Source organism: Balaenoptera acutorostrata, chromosome 17 (assembly GCF_949987535.1).
Source record: "Balaenoptera acutorostrata chromosome 17, mBalAcu1.1, whole genome shotgun sequence".
Taxonomy (NCBI): domain Eukaryota; kingdom Metazoa; phylum Chordata; class Mammalia; order Artiodactyla; family Balaenopteridae; genus Balaenoptera; species Balaenoptera acutorostrata.
In genome coordinates, this window is record NC_080080.1 from 74448051 (window position 1) to 74473816 (window position 25766).

The 25766-nt window shown below is 42.4% G+C and overlaps 2 protein-coding genes across 2 annotated transcripts in view; one reads left to right on the forward strand and one right to left on the reverse strand.

Moving 5' to 3' along the window:
- The window catches only part of ASPH (aspartate beta-hydroxylase), a 268977-nt gene extending 259339 nt beyond the window's left edge, over nt 1-9638 (forward strand). Inside the window, exon 26 of the mRNA XM_057532092.1 lies at nt 9532-9638. Within this exon, the coding sequence (XP_057388075.1) occupies nt 9532-9598 (67 nt within the window). The 3' untranslated portion in view covers nt 9599-9638. The remainder of the gene's footprint in view (nt 1-9531) is intronic.
- CLVS1 (clavesin 1) overlaps nt 1-25766 on the reverse strand; it is a 161527-nt gene that overhangs the window by 28302 nt on the left and 107459 nt on the right. Inside the window, exon 4 of the mRNA XM_007168566.3 lies at nt 2443-2553. Coding sequence (XP_007168628.1) covers nt 2443-2553 — 111 coding nt within the window. The remainder of the gene's footprint in view (nt 1-2442; nt 2554-25766) is intronic.

Genomic DNA, 25766 nt, shown 5'->3' on the forward strand with positions numbered 1-25766 from the left:
GTGCTATGCGGCTGCTTCCCACTAGCTATCTAGTTTACATTTGGTAGTGTATATATGTCCATGCCACTCTCTCACTTCGTCCCAGCTTACCCTTCCCCCTCCCCGTGTCCTCAAGTCCATTCTCTATGTGTGCGTCTTTATTCCTGTCCTGCCCCTAGGTTCTTCAGAACTTTTTTTTTTTTTTAAGATTCCATGTATATGTGTTAGCATACGGTATTTGTTTTTCTCTTTCTGACTTACTTCACTCTGTATGACAGACTCTAACTCCATCCACCTCACTACAAATAACTCAATTTCGTTTCTTTTTATGGCTGAGTAATATTCCATTGTATATATGTGCCACATCTTCTTTATCCATTCATCCGATGATGGACACTTAGGTTGCTTCCATGTCCTGGCTATTGTAAATAGAGCTGCAATGAACATTGTGGTACATGACTCTTTTTGAATTATGGTTTTCTCAGGGTATATGCCCAGTAGTGGGATTGCTGGGTCATATGGTAGTTCTATTTTTAGTTTTTTAAGGAACCTCCATACTGTTCTCCATAGTGGCTGTATCAATTTACATTCCCACCAACAGTGCAAGAGGTAAGGTATGAACATTTTTTTAGACATAATGCTACTGCACACTTAATAGACTACTTTATCACAATACTCGCTTTTTTGCAGTGGTCTGGAACCGAACCTGCGATATCTCCGAGGTGTGCCTGTTTATTATAATGTACTATATAAGTATATAATAAATACTTGCTACTTTGTTCTGTTGTGCTGATTTTAACTTGTGATGTAATGACATCATTTAAAGAGGAAGGGGACGAGAAGCTAAGTGTTAAAATTCTTCACGAGAATACTGTAGCACTTCAGAAAACAATGTACATTTTCTGACACTGGATTGTTGGCTATGACTGAATTTTAACAAGAATTTTTTTGAAGAAATTCACATATTCTGGCTTTTGCAAAATGTCTCACTGGAGGAATTGTAGTATTTGAAGCATGGAAAAGCTGCAGCAAGATACTGGCCCTGGTACCCACCCACGCAACACTTCCAGTTCTTAGAGGAAAAGGAGCGCTGTTGAAACTGGCCCTCTCTCCGGGGGTCCTGTGGGGTGGAGGAATTCAGCAGGTAGGAGGTGGAATCCCCACCTGTCAGATTCTGTTCTGCACCCAGAGCTCCAGAAACCCCCTTCAACCCCCTTCACAGCACAAATGTCAATTGCTTTGTGGGAGGAATTCCCACTGGATCCTTCTTAAGTAGAAAATGAAGCCAGTGGGAAGCATGAAGCCACATTGGGAACAGTCTAGGGCACTTCTCTGCCCTTATCACTGTCGTGAACCCCAGACAGATTGCAGAATGTTCCAGAATGTCTCTGCCTCTTGGGGCTGGTGAATTCTAGTTCCCAGTTCCACACTCATTTGGGGACAGCGGAATTACCCCGTATCCCATACCCTACTGCAGTGTTTCCTAAGGATCTGGAAGCATCTGAGGTCTAGGAGTTAGGAAACCTGCAGAGTGTGTATGGGAGGGTGTCCCTCACATCATCATTCCCCCCCTGAATACTCAGAGCTCTTCCCCAGCACGGGGTCCCTGGGGCATAGAGGCCTATGTAAGGCGCTGTAAGACTGACCCTGGTTCCCTTAAGAAGTGATGTCCCTGAGCCAGGTGATAGCTGAAATCGGAAAGCTTACAAGAAAAGAGAGCTAAATGGGAAAGAGAAATTGGTGTCATGGAGTCTCTACTACATGAATAGCTTTATGCTATTTGTCTCATTAAATTACTCCAACCACTCTGTGATGTGGGTGTTAGTTTTTCCATTTTATAAATGAAGAAACTGAGATTCCGAGTGGTTAAATAATGTTCAGTTTCTCAGCTAATCAGAATGCCATTAAAAAATACCCAGCTCTGGTGGAAGAGGCTGGCTTCCCAAATGTCATCAGCTGATGCAATCAAGATTCTAAAAGCCTTCTTCCTATGAGCTCTATTATTTCCAAAGAAGAATGCTTTCCCAATCTCAAAGGTGATGGAGCTGGCAGCTATGACCCAAGAGCCATGGGGAAAAATACAAATCATCAGTATTCTTCGTAGCAATAATACATTCACAGGACAAAATGCTAGCTCTTAAAATATTCCATGAACAGGAAGCTGCTTGACCCCATATTTCCCACAAGCATTTACAGTAAAAGGGGCATCTGCTATTTGCATGCCTTCAATGTTTCCTTTGGTTTGTCACCCGGACTCTAAAATAACTCAGTTCTACTAAATTACTGATTAAATCCAGGCCATTTGCAAACTCCAGCTGAGGCTCAAATGCTCAGGGACTACAGAAAAGCAGGAAAAAACACAATGAAAAATACAGAGAGAGGGAGAGAGAGAGAGAGAGAGAGAGAGGACAGGCTTCGTAATTGTGCCTCCGAATCCCCCCTTTGGGTTTTTGTTTTCATTACCCGTTTCCTGGTCTTGTCTTTAAGGAATGGCTTGATGAGTGTGTACAGGGCATGAATGTACCAGGGCTGGTTGACAAAATGGACTCCTCCGAAGCGGGCAGGAAAGCTGTCCTGGGTGGAAAGAAAGAAACGCACACCAGTCAGTGTACATCACAGGTTAGACGGGCCCAGCAGGACCGCCACCTAGAGCAGCCTGCTTCTTCTCTCAGACTGAAGCACCCACCAGCTAGCGGAGGGAGAGACAGGAAACACGCTTACTTCCCAGCTGTTACGGTCTCCTCTGTTCCCCTTGCTTCCCTCTTCCCCTGTAGCTCCACAGCTGAGAAATCATACATCAGGCCTGTCTTTTCCAAGTCACAATTGTATGACCTCTGACATGACACCAGAGCATTTGCAGCCCAGATAGTGAAGGAGCTGGGATTCTTCGTAGTGTCAGGGCACCAAGGCTTCAGTTCCCATGAGCCCTACAAGATGGTTCTCTTTACCCTTTACCCTCATTCTCTGCTCTCCGGCTCCAGCCCTCTCCACTGGGTGATCATGGCAATAACTCAACTTTCTGGGTAGGAAGGGGTTGGAAAAGGATTTCAAAGGCTCTTCAGAGATGGAGCTCTCTGAAATCCTCCAAAGTCTGACAGCATCCAACATCTGTGGCTCCTTTTCACAGATTTCAGAACTGGCTCCTTACTTCAGCCTGGGATCCACACAGTAGGTCCCAGGGACAGACATTTGCTCATTGATGGGCTAGTTGATTCCCCTAATTGAGGTCCTCCTTTTCTGCAGGTGAACACATTTTGTAAATATCAGGAAATAAGAGCATTTTTAAAAATGCTTTCAATTTTAGAATCCAGCTCAGGGCATAAGCTTACACTTGCTGAGAAGCTGCTCTGCTTGTCCACAGAACAAGGGACCTTGACCATAAAACCTGAGCTAGTCCCACAGCACCAGGTCCTGAGTTCCTGATATAGGACTTCCGAAGATTGTATTCGTGTGGTTAATGGCATGAAAAAAGAAGGAACATCTAATGCAATTCGAATTGCCAAGTGTGCTGGCAATCAATTTCATTGCGACAAACATCTTTGTAGAATGTTAGCAAGATGGGATGAAAGCAGAAGGAGCCTGGTTATCTGAGCTAACAGTTCAGGCCACTAGCTGCTCCTTGCCATGTATGAAATGCCCTGCCTGGGTCTTTTTTAGTCACAAAGAATGAGGGTTATTAACTTTTTTCAGAACACTTTGAGTCTATAGGCTCCATGGGCACCTTCTACATTGAGACCTAGTTTCCAGTGTAAGTACGTGGACCTGTGCTTAAAGGTCGACCTTTAAAAAATTTAACAATAATTTTGCCTCTATCTAGACATTTCACAGAGTACAAAGGAATTAAATATTTTGATGGTTAAACTAGACAATTTCAGTAAAAGGTCTTTGTTTTGAGGGGTATGTATTTTTTCTTTTGTTTATTCTATTTTTTAAAAAACTTAATGAAACCACCAAGTAAGGGTGGAGAGACCGTTTATACCAATTTGCACATTTGTCATAATCTCTCACTATTCCAAATGTAAATTTAGAAAGGTAGAAGTTCTTAGTAAGGTTTTCTTTTCTCTTTCAGGTACAGTTTGGGATCTAAAAATTCTTTGGTTTCTTAAAAAAAAAGACCTTTCCCAGAAGGTTTTCCTTTGCAATGAGCACTAAGTAATAACCTAAGCCCTTTTGGGGCCTTTTGAACTTGTTATCCAGAACTAAAAATAACTGTAATTCATTGTCTTACATGCTAAACGTGGGTTCTGGGGCTGTAGAAGGAGAAAAAGAGCAAAGGGTTTATCTGTAAACCAGGGCTTTACTATCCTTTTCAATAGGACCAATAAGAGGGTTTTTTATTTCTACTGAGAGTCTATTATATAATATATTTCTAGGTTGGTCAAGTGGAAGAAAACCCTGTAAATAATACTGCAGAGGCACTAGGTAAAATCTCAAAGAAAACATTAACCTTTACAAAATATCTAGAGACTCCTAATTTTTGTCTATGGAATCTCAGTCCTCAAAGACAGCGGCACTGTCTTCGATTTGTGTCAGAAGAGATTGAAAGAAAAAACACAGGGCTGAGACCCATCAGTTGTCTGTGGCTTGGCCCTGGCTTTGAGTCTGCCATCTTGAAGGCATGGGATCTTATCGATCTCATTCAGGTCGGCAAACAAATATGTGCAGATAAACACATGTAACAAGGCTCTCCTGTGTGATAAGGGCAATGTACACATGGTTCCGTTATCCTCGAATGAGCCTGACTGCATTATTAATTACAGGGTGTGTGTGTGTGTGTGTGTGTGGGTGGGTGGGTGGGTGTATTGTGCAAAGGGAAGGATGAGGGAAGGGAAAATTAGAAAACAGAGCACTCTTTTAAGCAATGCCCATCGTTCTTGGTCGTTTTGCCTGATCTCATTAGCAAACCACAGATAAATGGGAAGTTGTCTGTCACACAAATGTCTCCCAGGACCCCAAAGAAGTCCACCACCCTCACGAAGGTGCATTTCTTAGGGGCTGGAGCAGACCTATCTCAAGATGGTAAACCTTGATTCCATGACAGTGTGACATTTTGTTTTTCAGAGTTCTTGGTGACTAAAGAGTATGCTCCAAAAACATACCCCAGGTTCAAGAAAGCGGCATTAATTTGTGTGTATTTCATGCATTTATCAATAAAAATATAATTTAATTTTGAATTATAAACATATTCAAAACATAAAAATTATGCTTTCCCTAGTTTATTTTAAATTAATTTATTTCCTTATTACAAAAAATATACCCATTCTAGAAGAGTACAAAATTGATTTTAAAAATTATTTGAAAAATTAGAAAATACAAAAAAATAAGAAAGAAGAAAAGAAAAAACACCTACCATCCTACTGCGAAAGACTATGTTACTTACTACGTTGTATCATTCAGGACAGGCTATGTTATGTTATAGTAACACACAACCCCTGCTTTTTATCATTTAAAAATGTGAAGATTTATTTCTCATTCACACAAAATGTCCTTGCCGGGTTGGCAGGAGCCGGGCTTGACTTGCTCTCAGCCAGGGATGTAGCCTCGCCGTCTGGAACAGCGCTGCCACAGCTGAGGGAAACAGCATGGGGAATCACACCTTAGCTCTTAAGGTTGGCTGCCAGAAGTGACATGCTTCATCTGTCACATTTTACAGGCCAAACACGTGGCTGACTTCTAGGGCGTCAGGAAGTATAATTCTACCACATGGCTGGTAAAGAAAAGACCAAAAGTGTCGGTGAACAGCACTAATGATTACCCAAGCTCTCCTTTCCTTCTTCCCTTCCCTTCATTTCCTTTATTCCCTCCTTTTCTTCCTTCTTTCCTTTCTAAATGGGATCATGTTTTTTTACATTGGACTTGATGTTTTTACATTGGACAACTGATGGCCTGCTTGATACTGGTGAAATAATATCAAATAATCAGTATCAAATAATACAAGGTAGAGTTTACAGAGGAGAGGGGAAAACAGAAAATTGCCTTTATGTAATGACTGGTTTACTGTCTTTAATTCCTCACTGAACAATCAGTTCAGACCTTGCACCTCTTCACTTCAGCACATACTTATGAGTGTCGACTACAGGACAAACACTGGATTATATTCTTTAAAGCACTTGGCAGAAATGGCCATCGCCACGGCCTTCTGGTACTTTGATTCCTTCTCCCTCCTTCTCTACCTGAGCTCTACTCATGCCCTAAGCTGCTGAGGTCAGGTTTGTGTTCCTTGGTGTCCTTTTTTAAAATTTACAGTCATGCTTCTTTAATATTTTTCTTTGGAATAGTGGTGACAAAAGAGGTAGCTTGGAGTGCTAACATCGCTATAATCAATCCTTCCTCTAACCCCCAAGTCACACAAATACATGTTCACACTAGATAATCTAGCAAGCATATCTTCCAAACTAGTCCCCGAGGCATTCTAACTCCACATTCAAAGAGTGCTACCTCTAAATCCCTCCTAAATGGAATACTGGCTCAATGATTGACCTGAAAATCTGAAGCTAGGATCCCCTCTTTGCTCTCTGAATACTCAGAGAAGGCTGTTCTCATCCATCTGCCTTATTTTCCTACACCAGATAAAAATCAGAGCATTCAAGGGTTATTAAAATAAAGATCTGACACCAGAGAGTGTAGAAAGTAGGGAGGAGATCTGGGGATATATGTATATGTATAGCTGATTCACTTTGTTATACAGCAGCAACTAACACACCATTGTAAAGCAATTATACTCCAATAAAGATGTTAAAAAAAAAATGAATGAAGGAGGAGCCAGTGACCAAGAGAGTGGTGGGGTAATAAGAAATAGGTCCGAACATGCGGGAAAAAAAATTTTTTTAAGAAATTGGGAAAGCCAGTTGAGTGGGATAAATCAACTAGGAAAGAGAGGGAGATAGAAGAGGTTCTACTGTACATTCTATTGTTCAGAAATGTAACTGTGGAATGAGTATTGGAGATGGGACTTTATTGTGGAAAATAAGAGGGTGAACCAAAGTCACAGCATCATGGACATGGCATGACTCTTTCAGAGCCGTGCAAGGTACCTGGGCTTAGGACTGAGGCTAATTAAAGAATCAAGGTCAGCTCCCTAGAAGGAATACCCAGGGAGAAGATAACTGTTAACGCCCTGCGAGACTGATAAATGGGTAACAAGAGAGAGCCTTGTGGTGATGAAGATGTTCTGTAACTTGACTCTGCTGATGTCAATATTCTGGCTGTGCTATTTGCTCTGTAGTTTTGCAAGATGCTACCAGTGGAGGAAGCTGAATAAAGGTTGTACGGAATCGCTCTGTATTTTCTCCTACAACTGCATGTGAGTCTACAATTATCTGAAAATAAAATCAAAGCATATGATTACTGTGAATATTTCAAAACTCCCCAATAGGAGTAGCCATTTTTTTAAGTATAGTAGAAGCTTTCCTAAGGCTAATCTTTTCTGCCTTATGTGAAGTGTTAGACAAAGAATGCCAAGGTAAATGGTAAGGCACAAGATACACTGCAGGACATTCTAAGGGGCTTGTCTCTCTTTTCTTTGGGAGTCTTGGGCAGCATTAAGTGACTCTTGCAGTCCATTAGAAATATCCTTCATTTTTAAATGGGCACTACATTTGCACTTCATTTTCACACTGGCACTATTCAAGCATCACTCAGCTGCCTTTTCTTGTGTTTGATCAAGATTTAGGAGCAACATGGTAGAGCCAAAACTATTTCCTCTCTCTTTCCTTGACAATCAGTTACAGATGTTACTGGTGGCAGTTGGCCGAGTTTCCTGCTGGATAATAAAGCACTTACTAGCGATATTCACTAAGTTTGTAAGCCTGCAGGCAAACATACTTCCAACAGGGTTCAAGACACACCTGACCTCAAAATCACATTGCCTGGCAAAGCTTGGGGAGCTCTGCTCAATCTGGCTGTCTCTAACTCCCATCCTTCCTCACTTCTTCTACTGCTCTTATGTGGAAACTGGAGCAGGACCACTCAAATTCACAGATACTATGCCCTCCCCCCATCTATTAAGATTCCTCTGAAAACCAAAGGCAAAGAAGGAAAGAGAGAGAGGATGAGTACATGAGCTGTCTTTTAGACCGTCTGCCTTCTTCCCTGTGGTGACTCTGAGTGTCTTTCAGGACCTTGGTTGAAGGCCTCCATTCATTCACCGAACTGCATGTATGTAAGTCTGAAGGCAACACGAGGACACAAGCATGAGGTTAGGATTTGGTTCATGTCCTACTAATGACACCCATTTCCCACATCAAAGCAGACAGTTAAAAACATTTTCAGCAGCATAAATGGGCTTCCCTGATGCAAGAGAGCCTTCTAAAAATGCTATATTTCATGGTGATGGGTTTCTATTACACCACATGGTACTCATTAGTGTGAAAGTCACATATCCACCTATTTGCAAGGAAATGGAGAGCTCATGCAATAACAGATACACACCAAATGCTTTACATACATCAGTAGCAAGCATGAGAGAGAAAAGAGCATGCTTATTCGGACGCCGCTGGGAGATAGCTCCAGCTGATTACGGGCTATGGATTTTCTTTGGATATACGCTCCTAGAAGGCATCATTGATTTCTGAGAAGCTGTACCAACCCAGTGTTCTCTTGAGGGTAGGAAGGGCTTGGGCTTTTTATGCAGGTTCAGATCAGGGCATGCTAAAGGATGAAATTTTTTTTTATCTGCAGATCCTAGAACTGTTATAATGCCTTGGCAATTCTCCTAAACAGAGTAAGCAAAACTGACTTTCTGTCAAACCGGTCCAGACGAGCAGATCAAACTCAGAATCTTGCCTGGCTACAACCTAAACAATGTTCCTTGATGATATTTTTCATATTCCATTCTGGTCAACAGTTCACCATGCAGTTATTGAGCTCATCGTATGAGTGAAATGCAGGGGTGCAGGGGTACAGGACATGCACTTCTGTGTCCAGTCCGTTCACTGTCCAGTGGGAGAGACAGGGAAACTGCGATGCTTCGTTTGAGAGAAAGACACAGATCAGAGTTTAGCCTCTGTGGTTTATGGTAGTTTCTTAGAGCAGAGCTAATAAACAGCATAGATAACCGGAGGTGGAGATCAGGGAAAGCTGAACATGCTGCAGAGGCCAAATAAGAAAGCCTTCTATAAAAGAGCTATCCAAAGATTTGGTGATTAATAAATACACGTGACTATGTTGGAGAGTCTTCAAGGGTTTATTTGTCACCAGGAGACCCTAAATTTTTCCTAGCCTCACTGTTTACTAAGAATGAGTTTACAGATAATCTCTATTTAAAAATTTTTTTAAAAAAATTAAAAGGAAAGAAGGAGGAAGGACGGGAGGGAAAGAGATCAAAAAAGGAAGGGAGGGAGGGAGGGAGGAAGGACAGAAGGGAAAGAGATCAAAAACCATCTATCTCATGGTGCGTGCCTGTCAAATTTTTGCTGAGACAACAGAAAATGTGACTGTAAACTTAAAGGGTATCTTGATTACCCTGATATCTGCCTCACACCTGGTAGGAAAGTCTATAGAGCAAGAAAACCAACTGTTTTTTGTTTGTTTTTTTTACTTCCTACTTAATAGAGCGCCAAATAGGAGAACTGCATTCTTCCTGGGCTCTGGCAATCTCATTGCTGGCCAGGCAAGGTGACCAAGGAGGTGACTGTCCTCAAGGAGGTGACCGCTGTTGGGAGGAAAGAAGAGGTAGACTGCAAATCCATCCAGCCTGGTCACTCTGAGTCATCAGAGCTGAGCTCAAGCAAAGAAAATTTAATTCGCCAGAAAAATCACTCCTGCTTCTCTAACCACAGTAACCTATAAAAGGGCTTCTAGTTGACCATGAAATAGCAAATACATTGTGGTAAGTACACAGTACTTCATCTTCAAGTTTCCCTCAGGGGCTTTATGTGGTAAATAGATGATTGTTGCTCATTATTTAAAAGCCAATTAGTGGAGAAATCCAGATTGCTTGAATCACTGATTTGCACAGGAAATCAATGCCGGAAGATACGACATGCTTCACCCTTTAGTCCTTACAGTCACAAAACCATGGTGTGTCTTAGAGGAAGAAGCACGGTCAAAGGAACACAGAGGTCACTCGAAGCAAACCTTCCGGCAAATGTTAAAGTTTTAACCGCGAAAATATCTTTGGTCTGTAACTAAGCTCGTAATAAGTAAGTGTAGTAACATGTTAAAGTCTTAATAGATATAATTTAAGAGAAAACATTAAAGTCAGTAAAGGTAATTTAATAGCTAAGAATTGGGCACTTAGTATCTACCAGGAAATTTTATATATGTTATCTCATATCACACCCAGGACAATCTTATGTAGGTATAATACATGTGTTATAGTATCTATAATATCCCAATTTTACAGATGAGGAAACATAATCTTACTTAGAGTAGTTAAAAACTTGCTCAAGTTCACACATCAAGTAAGAGACTGAATGAAGTTGAATCCAGACCTGTCAGTTCTTATAGTTGAAGCTCTTATCTCCTACTGTAGGTTCATACAAACTCTATATATGTCAGCAAAATTTGGATTGTCGACCATCTTCATGAGGGTTTTAAGGGTGCATATGCTCACTAATTGAGATAAAACAATAAACATTTCAAAGCATAAATCTCAAATCCAAGTTAAAATTTCTTAATCTTGCTTTAGCTGCAAGCGCTTTAGATGACATTTACAAGAGGACTGTCCTCATGGTTTGAAAGTGCTGTCATTTAAAGAGTTACAGTTGTTACTAGAACAGAATGAACAAGTATTCCTAATGAGCACTCTGGAAGTTTTAAAGATCAACTTGAATACTGGCCCTGCCTTATTAGGGAACTTTGTACTTTTATAGCATAGATATAATCATTTTAACATGGCCTCATTCTGTAGGAGATTTGAGTCAGCTGACAATTTTCTTGTATTTGAGCACAGTTTATTTTCTAATCACTAGATATACATCACTTCTCCATATCAAAAGCTAGCAGTAACCCATCTCCAAAATAAACAGCAGGGAGGATTCTATTAAGACAAAGCCATGAAATGTATTTGTGGTACTGCTCCTTCCTCCTAGCAATGGAGTTGGTGGAGCTCACCTGTACCCTGGTCTTCTCCCCTGTCCAGGAACCTGGCTAAACTACACTTCCCAGCCCCCATGTTACAAGATGAGGCATACGACCAAGTTCTGGAGAAAGAAACGTAGGCAGAAGTAAGACTGTAGGTAGAAGTAAGATTCACCACTTCCAGACTCAAACAAAATAGATGTGAGTCTCCCATGCTTTTTTTTTCTCTCTTCCACATGGCTGGAAATGAAGAACTCTGCTGCCCTGGAAGATGGGGGAGCCCCAGAATGCAAGGAGCCCCAGCCTATGAGCCACTTGCTGGAGGAGAGATCCATGCTCAGTGGAGCTGCCTACCAAGGACGGCAGGTAAGAAGTAAGCTTTCATTCTCTTAGTAAAACCAAACTCAGCATAGCTTATCCTGCCCTGATGAGCTGGGCCACTACAACGATGGGTAGGGACATCTGGGCTGCCGAAATGACTTGGGAGTTATCAGCTTGTAGACGGTGTTCGCATCCACGTGCTTTGTGAGTGAAGCTAGAGCAGAGACGAGATCTCAGGACTGAGCCCTCAGCTTTGCCATGTTTAAAGGCACAGATAATGAGAAGAATCCAGGACAGATATCTGAAGGGTGGCCAGTCAGCCTCCGGGAAAGAGGACAGTGTCCTGGAGGCTGAGTGAAGGGAGCGTTCTCAGACTATCTCAGTGTTTTCACAGTTTGGATGGAGCAGTCGATGGTGCTGAATAAAATAAGAGGCTGAATAAAATGCAGGCTGAGAGCTGTCCCCTGAGTGTGGCAATAGGAAGGTCCCTGCCTTCAAGGAACTTACCCTCTATTTGGGAGGGAGGGAGAGATAGTAAACAAAAGGTAGAGGGGGAAAAAAGCTGGAAGGTGCCACGTTGGAAAATAGGGAAGAAGGCTAGCGAATGTTGAGAAAGGGACCTGAATTTTTAAAAGTTGATCAGGGAAAGCCTCACTGAGAAAGTCGCCCCCGAGTGAAGACTCAAGGTGGTGCGGGAAGCCTGCCACGTGGCTGCATGGGGCTGTATTTCGGGCAAAGGGAACAGGAGCAAAAAGCCAGTGGTGGAAGCATTCTCACCACCTCCACAGAAAGGGACCATGTAAGCTAGCATTTCCCAAAATAGGTACTGCACAATATTATTCTGAAGGGTCTCCTCGTACAAAAAGAGGATTCCAAGTGAAACACTGCATTCTTGGCCTTCTCTTAGGAAGTAAAAGAACATGTTGGTCTATTTAATTAAAGCCTTTGAAAAGGTCTGGTAGCAAAGAAACCAATTGAACTTTGTTTAACCTTTTGTTTCCTATGCGTTTTACATCATAAGATCCATTTGGGGGAGGTTATCTATTAACCAAAACTAATATTCTAGAAAATCCACAAGGGAAAATATTGAACTTCCTCACCTCTCTGTGTAAGTCAGAAAACAATGTACTTCAGGTACTCGGATCGGTCAGACTTGAGTTGGCAGTGTGACAGTTTGAATATTGTCAGATACCATTTTAAAGAAATCTACTATGAAAGTCATATAGTTATAGGGAGCAAACATGTGATTTCAAGATATTACTTTATCTCTTTTTAAAGTTTGAGCTGTGCTTTAGTCACTTGAAAATCTGTTATTATTCATATTTCACCCAGCTTACCCGTGATCTTTAGAAAGAGACACCCTGCAACTTCTTGCTGGAACAAAGAACAGAACTGACTCTCCTCCTGAGACATCCATCTATATTTCCATCCCAATTACTTGATCTCAGGTCTGGGGAAAGAACCACGCCATCCATTAGAGTTTAAATGGTACCTACGTTCGTCTGAGGTTAGGATAGAGCAGAATCTTGCCTTTAAACAGGACCACGTTAAGCACTGATTTGGTGTCCCCTTGAGAGCGGGGCACCAACGGTAGCAGGGCCTGTGGAGACGGCTGACAGGTCATTATGACCTGGGATCCCAGAGAAGAGCCAGGCTGGACCTGAACAAAGCCCAAGTCTCCTTTCACACAGGCAGAGAATACTGCTTTTTACTGCCTAGATATGGTTGCTGCTTTTCTGGATGAAAAAACCAAAAAACACACCATGAACGTGGAGGGCAAATAACTGATCTTGGGGAATTTTTTTCCCTTTCTTTGAAAAACTACCTCATACACTTCTTCTTTAAGCTCATCTGTCTGCCATGTGGAATGGGGCCTATTTTGTCTTGTAACCACTTACTGCACCATCCAAAGGAAATTCTCCCTAAATCCCAACACAAGTACCCAAATGATGCCATGAAATTTAATGTTTGATTTAAGCATCTTAGAGATCTCATGCCTTCATATATTTATGATGTATAAATACATCTGCAAAAGAGTTTTGGCAGTTAGGTAGACTTTACAGGAGTTTTATACACTTATTTATATGTTGCAGTGGCCTAAGTGCTATTCTAAGGGTACAACTTAAAAATCCCAATCAGTTCTCTAATGAATATTGACCATTATAAATACTTGAGTAATTTCTATCATGGACACAGCAGCTTACAGGGACAGTTCTTTTAAAAATGATAGAAATGATCCCAGAGGAGATAACAACTCACCAACAGGACGTGTTAGATTCTAAGTTCTACCGCTTGTGCTTTTAACTCAGCTATGAGAATCTTCAGGAATTTAAGGGCCAAATGAGAGAAGATTATTCCTGATAAAATTAGGTATTTTCTACCTCCATCATTATAAAATACCTTGGGGAAAATGGCTTTCCAGTTTTTTATTAGTAACACAAATTCTTATGAGTACTTTATATTTTATACCAGCAAAACCACTATATTTATTGAAAATTACATCATTAAGGTATTCCATTTCAGATTAGAGCTTCCAGAATTACCTATTGTCTTCAAGAAAATTCTTTTAATGATATCATACATATGCACATATCTGCAGGATAATATCTTCAGGGATCATCTGATCTTCAGGGACAGTCTCAATTAGCTCCATGGGGAAGAATGTGTCTTTTTGTATCCACACAATATTCAGATTTGCTCTCCTAGCCACATCCCCTCTGTGGACTTCTGACTTAAGAAATGGGAATCCTCTACTTGAGGGAAAAGACTCTAGGGATCTTACTCAGGATGCTATAATGTTTCCTCCTTTGTACTTAATTTTAGTTAACATTTTATCCACTAACTCTAGCTCTGTAATTGACTATTAACTCAGGATAAAAATTCTTATTTTGTTCTCTCTCCCCTTATACACACACACATACACACACACCACAGACCCCAGTGCGTAATTGGTATATGTCTATCTTTTGGCTTTTCTCTTCCGTGTTTATAATTGAGGCCTCCCAAACTTAGGACTAAATGAATTCAAATTTACAACAACAGCAAAAAATTCCAACGTCAGCCTTGTCAGCAAGCTGTGACTTATGTGGGCGTTACCTCGGGGGTGAGAGCAAATCCCCACCCCCTTCTACAAGCTGCAGATCCATCATTAAGGACTCATGCCTCTGCCATACAGCTGATCTCCTGGTAAAATAAAGACGCCACTGTCAGGGTAACGCTCCAGTTGTTTTTCTCCCGTTATTGCCCGGGAGCAGATCTGGGGCTTTTACGGATGCGAGGTTTGTGTGCATCTGTGCGCTGAGGGTGGTGACGGGGGCGGAGGGGTGGATGTGAGGGCCGGTGACAGAGGATAACCGTAGAGCTGAGAAGGAAGCCTGCAAAGGAAGGTGGAAGAGCGCCGGCTCTCCCTGCCTCAGCACCAGCTCTGTCCCTCTCATGGCGTCGCCGAAAGGCACGTATTTATCGACACCTTTGAGAACGCAGCACTGTGTTTCAGGGGTAGCACGGTGGATGGAAACTCGCCTGCAGTGAGCTCTGATTCCAAAGCTACATGCAGTACAACTTTGGGCAAGTTGCTCCATCTCTCTGGGCCTAGTTTGCTGCTGGTAAAATTCTGCAGGCGATTGTGAGGCTTCACTGGATCAGAGCGTGTCATCCACCGTGTCTGGCAACCGGCATATGCCCCGCATGTCCCCTCTCGTGGCAGTAGGTGTGGGCATGCCCAGGTGACCAGGCTGCTTCTGCGTGCCAAGTCTGTCTTTCTGTCGCATCCTTATTTTCCCCAGCTTTTGTCAGTGATCTCTCATGGGGACTGTGTGTGTCCTGGGCCTGTTTACCCCAGGGTAGGTCCATCACTCACCCTCCCCTCCCTGAGCTAGAGTGCAGGGTTTCTGCCCCTGCACCCAGGCCACCCTCCCAGGTTCCTTTTCAGCCAACGGGGAACTCGGAGGTAGGTGGGATGGGGGAGAAACCAGGGCATTTCCCCCACGTGGTTCTAGCTTGGGTGGCCTCTCCTCCAGGCTCCTATTCCCTTGGGACAGGCCTCTGTGGGTCCCGCCGCTGGGCCCCAGGAACGCTTTGTCTTTCAGCCTCAGGTAGGTCTCTGCTTCCTGTTCCTGCTAATCTCCAGCTTGCCCCATCATCCCTGTTTGTCTTCTCAGATTGGTGTACCCCATTCCCTGTGTTAAATTAAGTTACCTCTGTTTTAAATTTTTTTTTTTTTTTTTTGGTTGTGTTGGATCTTCGTTTCTGTGCGAGGGCTTTCTCTAGTTGCGGCAAGCGGGGGCCACTCTTCATCGCGGTGCGCGGGCCTCTCACTATCGTGGCCTCTCTTGTTGCGGAGCACAGGCTCCAGACGCGCAGGCTCAGTAGTTGTGGCTCACGGGCCCAGTTGCTCCGCGGCATGTGGAATCTTCCCAGACCAGGGCTCGAACCCGTGTCCCCTGCATTGGCAGGCAGATTCTCAACCACTGCGCCACCAGGGAAGCCCAACCTCTGTTTTAAATACTTATTGTGGTTTCTGTTTTCCTGGCTGGACCCTGACCGACACATGGATGCTGTGTTATGATGTTACTGAATGTTTGCCTCTGGGTTGGAGACTCACACTGTGGAATTTCAAAGCAATGGGTCCTTCGATTCCTCAGGTAAATGGACTTGAACCCTCACAGGGCCAAGTTAGCTTGAGGAGCCTGGTGAATTCAGCTCTGCACATCAACACAGAAGACATGTGTGTGATCCGTCCAGGTAGGACCTCTGTTTACCCCTGGCCACAGATTGAGTTGAAACAGGGAGCTGAAACTCCTGTAGGAAGGACCGAAGAGAATTTTGACGACCAGAGAACCCCTTCCTGAGATGAGCGATTCATATTCTGTGTTTGGTGAGGGGGCAAGATGTCCCATCAAGTTTAGGTTAAGTGGTCATAAACAACTTCTGTGAGCATGCTGCTATTTACATCACAACAACATCAAGTGGCATGTCCCCAAATGGGGAGGACAACTCTTTACCAGCCCTGGTAGATTCTCTCCATTTCTTAATCTTATTTCACTTGTAACAGGGACGAAATTACTCCTGGAGTATTCATAGTCTTCACCCATAGAAATCCTCTTTACTGCTCTCGCCACCTCCACCCACTGCGAGAAAGGAAGGATGCTCTTGCTCAGTGGGTTGGTTCCAGGCTCTTCTCTGCAGTGCAGACTTGGGATAATGAGTGAAAGAGAGGGAGTCAAGGAAGCCAGAGAGGCTGAGTCTGGCACTGAGAAAAAGCCAAGGGGCAGATGCCTACAAAGTAGGTGCCCATCGAGTGAGGGGAGAGACTTGGGGACTGGGGTGAGAGGCTGCAGAGAAGCAAGGAGTACAAGAAGATGGGCAGACAAAGAAAGGTGATTTCGTGAAGTGTTGTTGTTGAACGTAAGTTACATCTCCTTTAAAGCTCTTTAAAAGATGCAGATAAAAATCTAATGTACTGTAAAATGAGTTTTAGTGGTTGGATTATACTTTTCAAACATGTTTTACTTATACCAGACGATATGGATACCTAAAGTTTATTCGGTTTACACGTTGTCGGCTGTGCACAATTAACCCTTTCAGTGATACTGTCTTGGTCTCTCATTGTTTCAGGTGTGTGTGTGCTGTCTTTTTGGCTAGTCAGAGCGCTGCTAACAACTGCCTTTTAATTTATTTATTCACATGACAAAAATTAATTTGAGAGCCTGCTGTGCGCCAGGCTCTGTGTAAAACTCCACTCTGCCCATGAGATGCTCTCCAAGGAGGGAGACAGAAAACACAGCCCGCGTTGTACCATGGGGTACGCGCAATGACGGACATGAGGATACAGGAGAGCACAGAGGAGGGATGCTGCTTTCAGACACCTGGCCCAGAGCCAGACGCAGAGCAGGTGCTCAGACACAAGGCACATCCAGTGAAAGAGGGTGCTGGGCTGAAAACCAAATGCAGGGACATAGCCATACCAGTTGTCAGGGGCCCAGCTCTCCATTAAACTATTATAAAATGGGAGTCAGTAGAAACAGTGGCTCAACCCACAGCTTTCTACCTGACAGCTAAACCAATTCCATCGTTTGTCATGTATTAACAGCATCAGGACACAGTGGTGGTGTGGGACAGGGACACACTGGTCTCTATTCTCAAGGCAACCTCCTTCTCTTTAGGAAGATAAGACAAACACAGAACACAATTAGCAAACATACAGGGAAGCAATAAAATCACGAACTAGAAGTGGCTAGGTATTGTGGGAATTGACTGTCAGGTAAGCCTTTCCTACATCAAAGAATTCATGCGACAGAAATTAATGCCCATAAGAATGTATTGAGTATACTAAGGTGGCACTATGGACCCCCAGGAAGAGGGAGTGTGTGTCAGGATGATGAGTGTAGGAAATGATGGATTGGTGTTCATGGGCTATACCCTGGTTGGTTTTCCACTGAAATAGAATAGAATCGAGGCAAAGTGTAAGATGGAAGCAAGCCAAAATTCTTCACTTATATCCTGTGGTCTCCTGTTTGGAGCCAGGTTCTAACTCTAAGTAAACTTGTTAAAATGTATTCACAGTTCTATAGGGCCAGAGATACCAAATGATGGTATTCTACCAGCTTAAAACTCTAACTTCATGCAAAATGGAGTTGTATCAGATCTTTCAGCAGCCAAGCACAGAAAAGAGAGCTAGTCTGTGTACTCTGAGTTTATCTAAAAAAAGAACCATATCTAACACGCAGAACTGTCTACTCTCTTCCCTCTTTTATACCCCAGACAGTATTCAATAAATATTTGTAGAACAAATGAATAAGAGAAACCACCACACCAAAAATGTCCACTGTCTATTCTAATCACAAAAACATTCAATTCAGCCTTTAAGGTGATTTTTCCAATTGAAATGAAGCTAATTGGGGTTTGGGGGCAGGGGTACTGAGTAGTGAGTGCCGTTGGGTACAGAGTTTCTATGTAGGGTGATGAAAATGTTCTGAAATTAAACAGTGGTGATGGTTGGACAGCTCTGTGAATAAACTACAACTCACTGAATTGGGCACTTAAAAGGGGTTAATTTTGTGGTATGTGAATTATATTTCAATACAGCTGGTTTTTTTAATCATAGTTGAGATGCAGTCTTGATGAAATGCATTATAACTCGAGAATCCAAATACAGCTCATTGTGCATAGCGTAATAAATTAGTTTTATTCTTGAACATAAGGAGACTTGTAATCCAATGAAAATTATGACCTTATGAGAGAGAAAAAATTATTCTGTTGAAATATGAAAGCACTTTAAACCGAAGACTAGCATGCAAATGAGCAGGAGCTTATTAGCTGAGAGCTGCAAATATTCTGTGTATCAGAGAATTGGTAGTTGGGTTATTGGTTCATTTGGTCTCTCATCCAATGAACATTTATTAAGAAATCTGAGTAGCAGTATTTTTCTAGGATCCTGAAGAGCTAGCTGTCTCATCAATGGCTGAATCAGTGAGCACCAGAAAGGTTTGAAGTTCTCTAATACCTTGTGTATACACACATCCCGGGCTGTGTAGATCTGTTTCCTCTACAGCAAGACCTGGGGCTCTCTCAGACGAAAATTGGAAGAGAGAGTTACACAGCTCTAACAGAACTGTGTTCATCTTGACCACAAATCCTAATGCTTCTACAAACAGAAAAATGGACATTCTTTCCTAGATACAGTGACTTTCCTCTAACATTTATGGCCCAGAACTACCATCAGTTCTCTATCTACCTGGCATCCAGTGTAAGCTTCAACGAACTATAGCTGATAGGCAGTCCAGTGCCTCTAGAAACACGTGGTTATTGAACAGTTGAAATGTGTCTTATCCAAATTGGGATGTGGTGTCAGTACAAAATACCCACCAAATTTTGAAGACCTAGTACTAAAACTCTAAACCATCTCCTTAATAGTTTAAAATTTGTATTTTATGTTGAAATCACACTATTTTGGATATATTGGGTGAAATAAAATTATATCACCCCCTCCCAGTGTAGCTATCTCTTCCCTGAGGATGAACAGCAAAGAACTCAGTTAAAGAAAGGTCAGCCTTGTGAAGGCAACAAAGAATATAATGAAAAGAGGTGAAGAGAGAGGCATGGCAAGCCTCTGCTCACTAAATTGTTATAACTGCTGTCATAATTGGGAGGAAATTAGAAGAATGAGGTTTGAGGTGTTAATCTAAACCCTTCAGTCCTTCTGAAATGTTAACACCATTTTATAACCAAGACTTCTTTCTGGAAGGGGAATCCCAGCTGACCACAGGCAGATTGTGTAGCTGGGCCTTAAGAGCTAGATCTCACACATAAGCTAATGTAACTGCTGCTGCTACGTACAGGCTCAGCTGGACGTTTGAGGAGTTGAATCAGCTGCACAAGGATGATCAAAAACGACTGGAGCCCCTTGCCAAGATGTAAGTAGTCATTTTTAAACTATATTCTTAATATCCACGTGGATAAAGAGCTCATAGCAAGTGCATTTCCACTGCATAAAACGTAGGGATTTAATCTTCAGGATACATTCCATGTGCATTTCCTTTATGTGAACAGTTCCAATTGAAAAAGAAAACACACACATCTTACAGAGTAACTCATATGTGCTTTCAGCTCTTTGCCATCTATAATCTAACGAGACCCACTGTGTCTGGGTGGAGGTATTAGAGACACAGCCAGTGTCTCTAAGTGACTGGGTAGCCTCCCTTGAGAGAGACACAGTTTGATAGGGGAAAGATCCAAGAAAACAAATAACTGCAGCAATTTTATACATATTGTATAATACTTGTGATATTTGACTTTTAGTGGATGTAGGAGAACATGTGCCTTTTTGTAAGTAATTAAAAGCAAATCTATGTAACCTACTGCTTGATTAAGAAAGCTTCTACTGCTGCGGGAGAACAAATGAATTATCTGCTAATTATCTTACTTTAGAGGTTAGTCCAAGCCACTTTGGTGTCTATATATTTGTGTCTATGGTTATTTGCTGCTGGTGATATAGAACAAACAAATGAGGAGTGAGTCTTTTGTGAGGTACTGTATGCCCAATGCAGCCATTGGTCAGGGAAATCTCTGTGCTCTGCACACAACCCTTGGTGCCCTGGAGTCTTGGCTCTGCAGGAAGAGTAAAACCTTTGTGAAATCCCCGTGTTCACTGAGAGGCACTCATGTAGATAATAATGGCAGACAGTTTAGGAAAACAGATTAATTATTACATCTGACAACTTTGGGGAAAAAAACAGGAGCTCATTAACGAATTTGCTAATTAGTCCTCTCCATTGTGATATAGAATTCAACAGGTATATCTGTGTATAATGCAGGATGGCTTTATGTGGTGTGTCTGTGTGTCTGTGTGTCTGTGTCTGAGTATAGACAGAGATGGTCTGTGTCCTGGAGTCTCATGTAATAATCTTATAAATCGTTGATGAATGTTCCCAAGTCTCTGCGGATTACTCTTGGTTTGTAAATGAGACGCCTTTGCTACATACAGAAAATCAATGTTGTCATATTTGCAAATTAACCATTCTAATCCTTTGATATTGCTCAAATTACATTTCCATCTTTGTTCAGTCCACTCTCCTGAGAGACACTTTGGTCAAACATGGTTTCCTCTTAGGTAGTGGAAAGGGAACATTCCGGGTAATATTTGAAAAACGTAGCTGTTTAGTCAGCACATGTATTTGGATGCGTCTACTAGCTGTTAGGTAATCATTCTATCAAGAGGCAAGAGGACAAGGGGGCACAGATGAAATCTCCCTGAATAGTGTTTTCAGGGAACTTATATAAGAAAATCATTCTTTAAAAAAAAAGAAAAAATATTCCATTAATCTGAATCAGGCGAAGAAAATGGCTGTTACTCGTTGTATCATTAAATATTAGGTTTTGCTTGTGTGTATGTGTTTGGTGGCCAATAAACAGACTTCACAGTACACTTAGAATCTTTATAAAATCCATGTGGGCAGTACACATATGCCCATCTTGTAGAACGTGGAGCACAATAAATTTTCCCCAGTTTTAAAACTGTACATTTATATTTTGATATATATTTGGTTAGATTTAGGACACATTTCCCCTTATTGCAAGACGTTTTTAAGCACAATTATATAACACCGCACAGATTGCATTTTGGAAGATATTTATAATTAGGTGAGAAAGGAAAGCCTGTGTCCCTTGCAGGGAGAAATCCCTATAGAATATTATCTATGCTGGTCCTGCCCTAGAAAAGATGTAAAAGTCATGATGAGTTTGTTTTGAGTAAGCTAATTAGCATCATTAGTTTAACGTGTTCTGCAAATTAGAAAAATTTCTCAATGGCCTGACTTGAAGAATATTTTAATTTTTAGTACTACTACATAATAAAGAGCTGTAACTCGGCACAAGTTACAGCAGTTTGACACTTACTCATATGAGTTTTGGGGTGACACAAGTTAATAAAGAAATAAGCGCCTGGCCCTGATGCCACAGCCTAGGAGAGGAGGGGGCGGGGAGGGGACCCGTGGGAGGTGGTCTCATCTGCAGGGTAGGGCCGGTGGAGGAGGGACCACACAATGCAGGGCACATTTTGCTCATTCTGGTAATGCTTTGAGATGCACTTTCTTTTTTAACATCTTTATTGGAGTATAATTGCTTTACAATGGTGTGTTAGTTTCTGCTGTATAACAAAGTGAATCAGCTATACATATACCTATATCCCCATATCTCCTCTCTCTTGTGTCTCCCTCCCATCCTCCCTATCCCACCCCTCTAGGTGGTCACAAAGCACCGAGCTGATCTCCCTGTGCTATGCGGCTGCTTCCCACTAGCTATCTATTTTACATTTGGTAGTGTTTATATGTCCAGGCCACTCTCTCACTTCGTCCCAGCTTACCCTTCCCCCTCCCTGTGTCCTCAAGTCCATTCTCTACGTCTGCGTCTTTATTCCTGTTGAGATGCACTTTTATCCTCACAGTTTCCCATTAAGAATGGTCAGTGGATACTGGAACCAGTAGCAGCCCTTTCATCCTCCAAGAAGGCTCACTGCTGCTCACACATCCACTGCCAGCTCTCCTGAGGGAGTATTACCAGCCGGAGCATGTCCCACCTGAGATGGGGCTGGGAGGTCAGGTGAGTTTGCATGCTTTTACCTCTGTCTTCTTTGATCTCTGCCCCCTGTAAATAAACCTCTTTTCCCTCCTTAAATGCCTCCTGTTGTTTCAACTAACTCATGAGGGTAGACTAAGGAATACTATTGATAAGCAGGTTTCCTTTGCTTTTATAGGTTTTAAAAAAGCTGGTAAAAAGAAGCACACTCTCAACACTGAGATAGAGCCAACCAGTCACACGATTTCCCAAGCAAGAAAATCCTCTTTTCTCATTTGAATACTATTTCTTGGCTGAAGCCCAGCATTTTCATTTACGGGTCTGGTGCTTCCGTGTGCGTTCACAGCAGGAAGCGTCCCTGTAAGATCCTTGCCCAGGAAGCAGCCCACTGGATCCTCCCATTTCACTCCAGAATGAAGGCATCCTAGCAGGACCACAGAGGAATACAGTAACATCTGGCTGTCTCTTCATAGTTCACCAAAAAAATTTACTTCTAATACAAAGAGCCAGCAACAACGTCTGTATTGTCTTGTTTGCAGAGAAAGAAGCAGGATCTGACCGAGGGCTGTGGGGCTGGTCTTACAGTGGCCCAGAACTCCTGTGGCAGCTGGTGTTGCTGGATGCTGCGTCTCCCAGAGACGGGCCTGCCTGCTGAGCGCCTAGGAGTGGTTCCAGCTCTGTGATCAGAGGTGGAGAAAAGTCAGGCCTTTTCGTAGTCCCCGGGTGTTACGATTCGCCTAAGCCAGGACCACCCTAAATTCAACCCAGCGGTGGTGAGAATTGCTTTCGTCAGAACCAACCAGCTATGGGCTATCCTGTCTGGGGAGGGTTGCTCTACCCTTGGAAGAACCATCCCAGAGCTTCCCTGCAGTTTCTCGGCTCCGGTACAGCACTGCTTTGTCCAGGTCTTCAGTCCATGGAGCACTGCCTGCCTACTTTGCTGCTTCAGCGCCATATCCCCTTCCCAGATGTTAAACAGAGAGGGATGCTCATGGTGACATAGCCAAGCATCCATCAGTTCATGGCTGGAGCAGGGACACCCACCTGGGGTCTACTGAGGGGGTCATCCTAGGCGTCCTGCAAGCTATTTTCAACATTTCAGAGCGTCTGCCTCGGAGTAGAATATGCATCCCAACCGAAACATCCACTACCTCAAACGAACAAGCAAAAACAATCTTTCGTTTGATGCTAGGTTTAATTTCTATTTTTCTCAACTCACATACGTTGAGTTGCATATGTTTTTGAGTATGAAATATAAAAATAAACGAATGATTAATAAACATAATTCCTAAAATAATAACAAAGATTTTTAAAAGCTTTTCTTTAAACCATTGGGTGTTTACCATGTGCCAGACCTTCTGCTATGGGTTTTTATAAGAGTGTCAATTCAATCTCATAGTAACCCTGTAAAAGATAATACTATTAGTTCCATTTTAAGGATGAGAAAATCGAGGCCCAGAGAGTTTAACTAATTTACCCCATGATCTATAACCCTGATCCATACTTTGGAGGCAGGACTTAAATCCAGGCAGTCTAACTCCAGAGTTCCTACACTGAATACAAATTCCATTAAATAAAAAGGAGGAAGGTTATTGAAATATATTAAATAATAATAGTCAGATTTGAAGGTTACAGATTTGCATAAATAACAGATAGGTTAGTTGCTTGTTACCTTATTAAGCTAGCCTTAACATGCTTATTTTGCATAACTAAGGTAAACAGCAAGGGTCAAGGGCTTAGGGAATTATTCTTAGAAACTCCGGAAGTCCGCCTTGGTCCCTTTGGACAGTACATCTTTAACTGGTGGTTTGCAGATATGCAGTCAAGTTCAACACGCAAAGTCCAGAGCATCCAGAATCAGGAAGTTACGCTGAAAAAGCCTTTGGGGATGTAGAGAACAATCAAGAGTAAAACTAAAGCATCTAACTCCAGGAACCAGCCACTTCCAGGGGCAGGATTCCCCGAGGAAGTTCCAAAGAATTATGTTAAACTATATTAACGTAAGAAGGTAAAAGAGAAGCCTGATTTCCAGTTCAGGTTTGGAGTTCCCTTGGCTGGTGAAACAATTACAGGTCCCTGGAGGCCACCAGCCTTCAATGCGTCAGCCAAATTTTTTCCATTGCTTATTCAGAGGCATCCTCAGATCTCTTGGAGAAAATTCCCTATTTTCCCTCATTATTTCCTTCCATATTTTCACCAAAGCATTTCTTAAAGAAATGGTCCTCATTTGTAGTCTTGTTTGTACCTTCATTTGTTCCTTTTTAAATTCATTAATCTATTCATCAATTCTTCCTAAATTGTCATCCCACTCTTATTGGTCAGTCACCTGCAGTGTGCCTGGTTCTGGGGGCAGTCATCGATCAGGTAGCCCTGGTACCCCTCTTCCCCGGCCCTGGTGCCCCTCTTCCCCAGCCCTGGTGCCCCTCTCCCCCGGCCCTGGGCCCTCATACTGCTTCCACCGAGGCTGGGCAGATGGGACAACTCTGATTTCTATGCAGCAAAATTACTGACTGCATTTGTGTTTAGTAAACTCACCTATTCTTTCACTCAGTTTACCTCTCATTGATGTTAGGAAGAGGAAGCTGAGTGGTGACTACAGTTTACCAAGCTCTTTTATGAATCTGATTTCATTTGCTTCTGCAAACAATATATAGAGTGGGAAAAAAGCTTGTTGCAGAATAATGTATATGTCATAAATAAATTTTAATACAAAAAAATTCCTCTTTATTTATTTATGTTTGCATGAGCAAGGAGAAAGAGGTGGAAGGGTATACATTGGGGCTGCGTGTTTTGCCTGTATCAGGAGGGAGGGCATGAGGGGGAAAGGGAGAAAATCATCTTTGCCTTCATACCGTTTTGTTAGCACTTGTTTCGTTATGTAAAATAAGCATGCAGTACTTCTGTAGTTTAAGAGATATCAGGTAAAAATTTTACACTTAAAAAAACAGAAAAATAATAATCCTATGAAGCTGAGATTAGCAATACCTCATTTTTACGGGAGAAGAAATTGAATGTGGGGAAAGCAAGGGTTTTCCTCAAGTGATAAGGCCAGAAACAGAGCCAGGCTCCATTCCAAACCTTCTGGTTGAGAGGACAGTGAGACTTCTGCCCCAAGCAGCTGTTTCCTTTCCATAGAACAAACACATCACAACTTGTTAGGATTGCGGGCAGTGCACCGAAGCAAAGTCAAACTCTCTGTACTAAGGGATAAGACATTTTGACTGAAGGGATAAACAGAAGACCAGTTGGCTCTGATTGTGATGACGGACTCCACGTCGAATACACCAAGCTCTTCATAACTTCTTTTACTTTTCTTCTACCAAGTCCAGAGACCCTCTAAGAGCTCCCAGCTGTCATCAAATGTCTCCCAG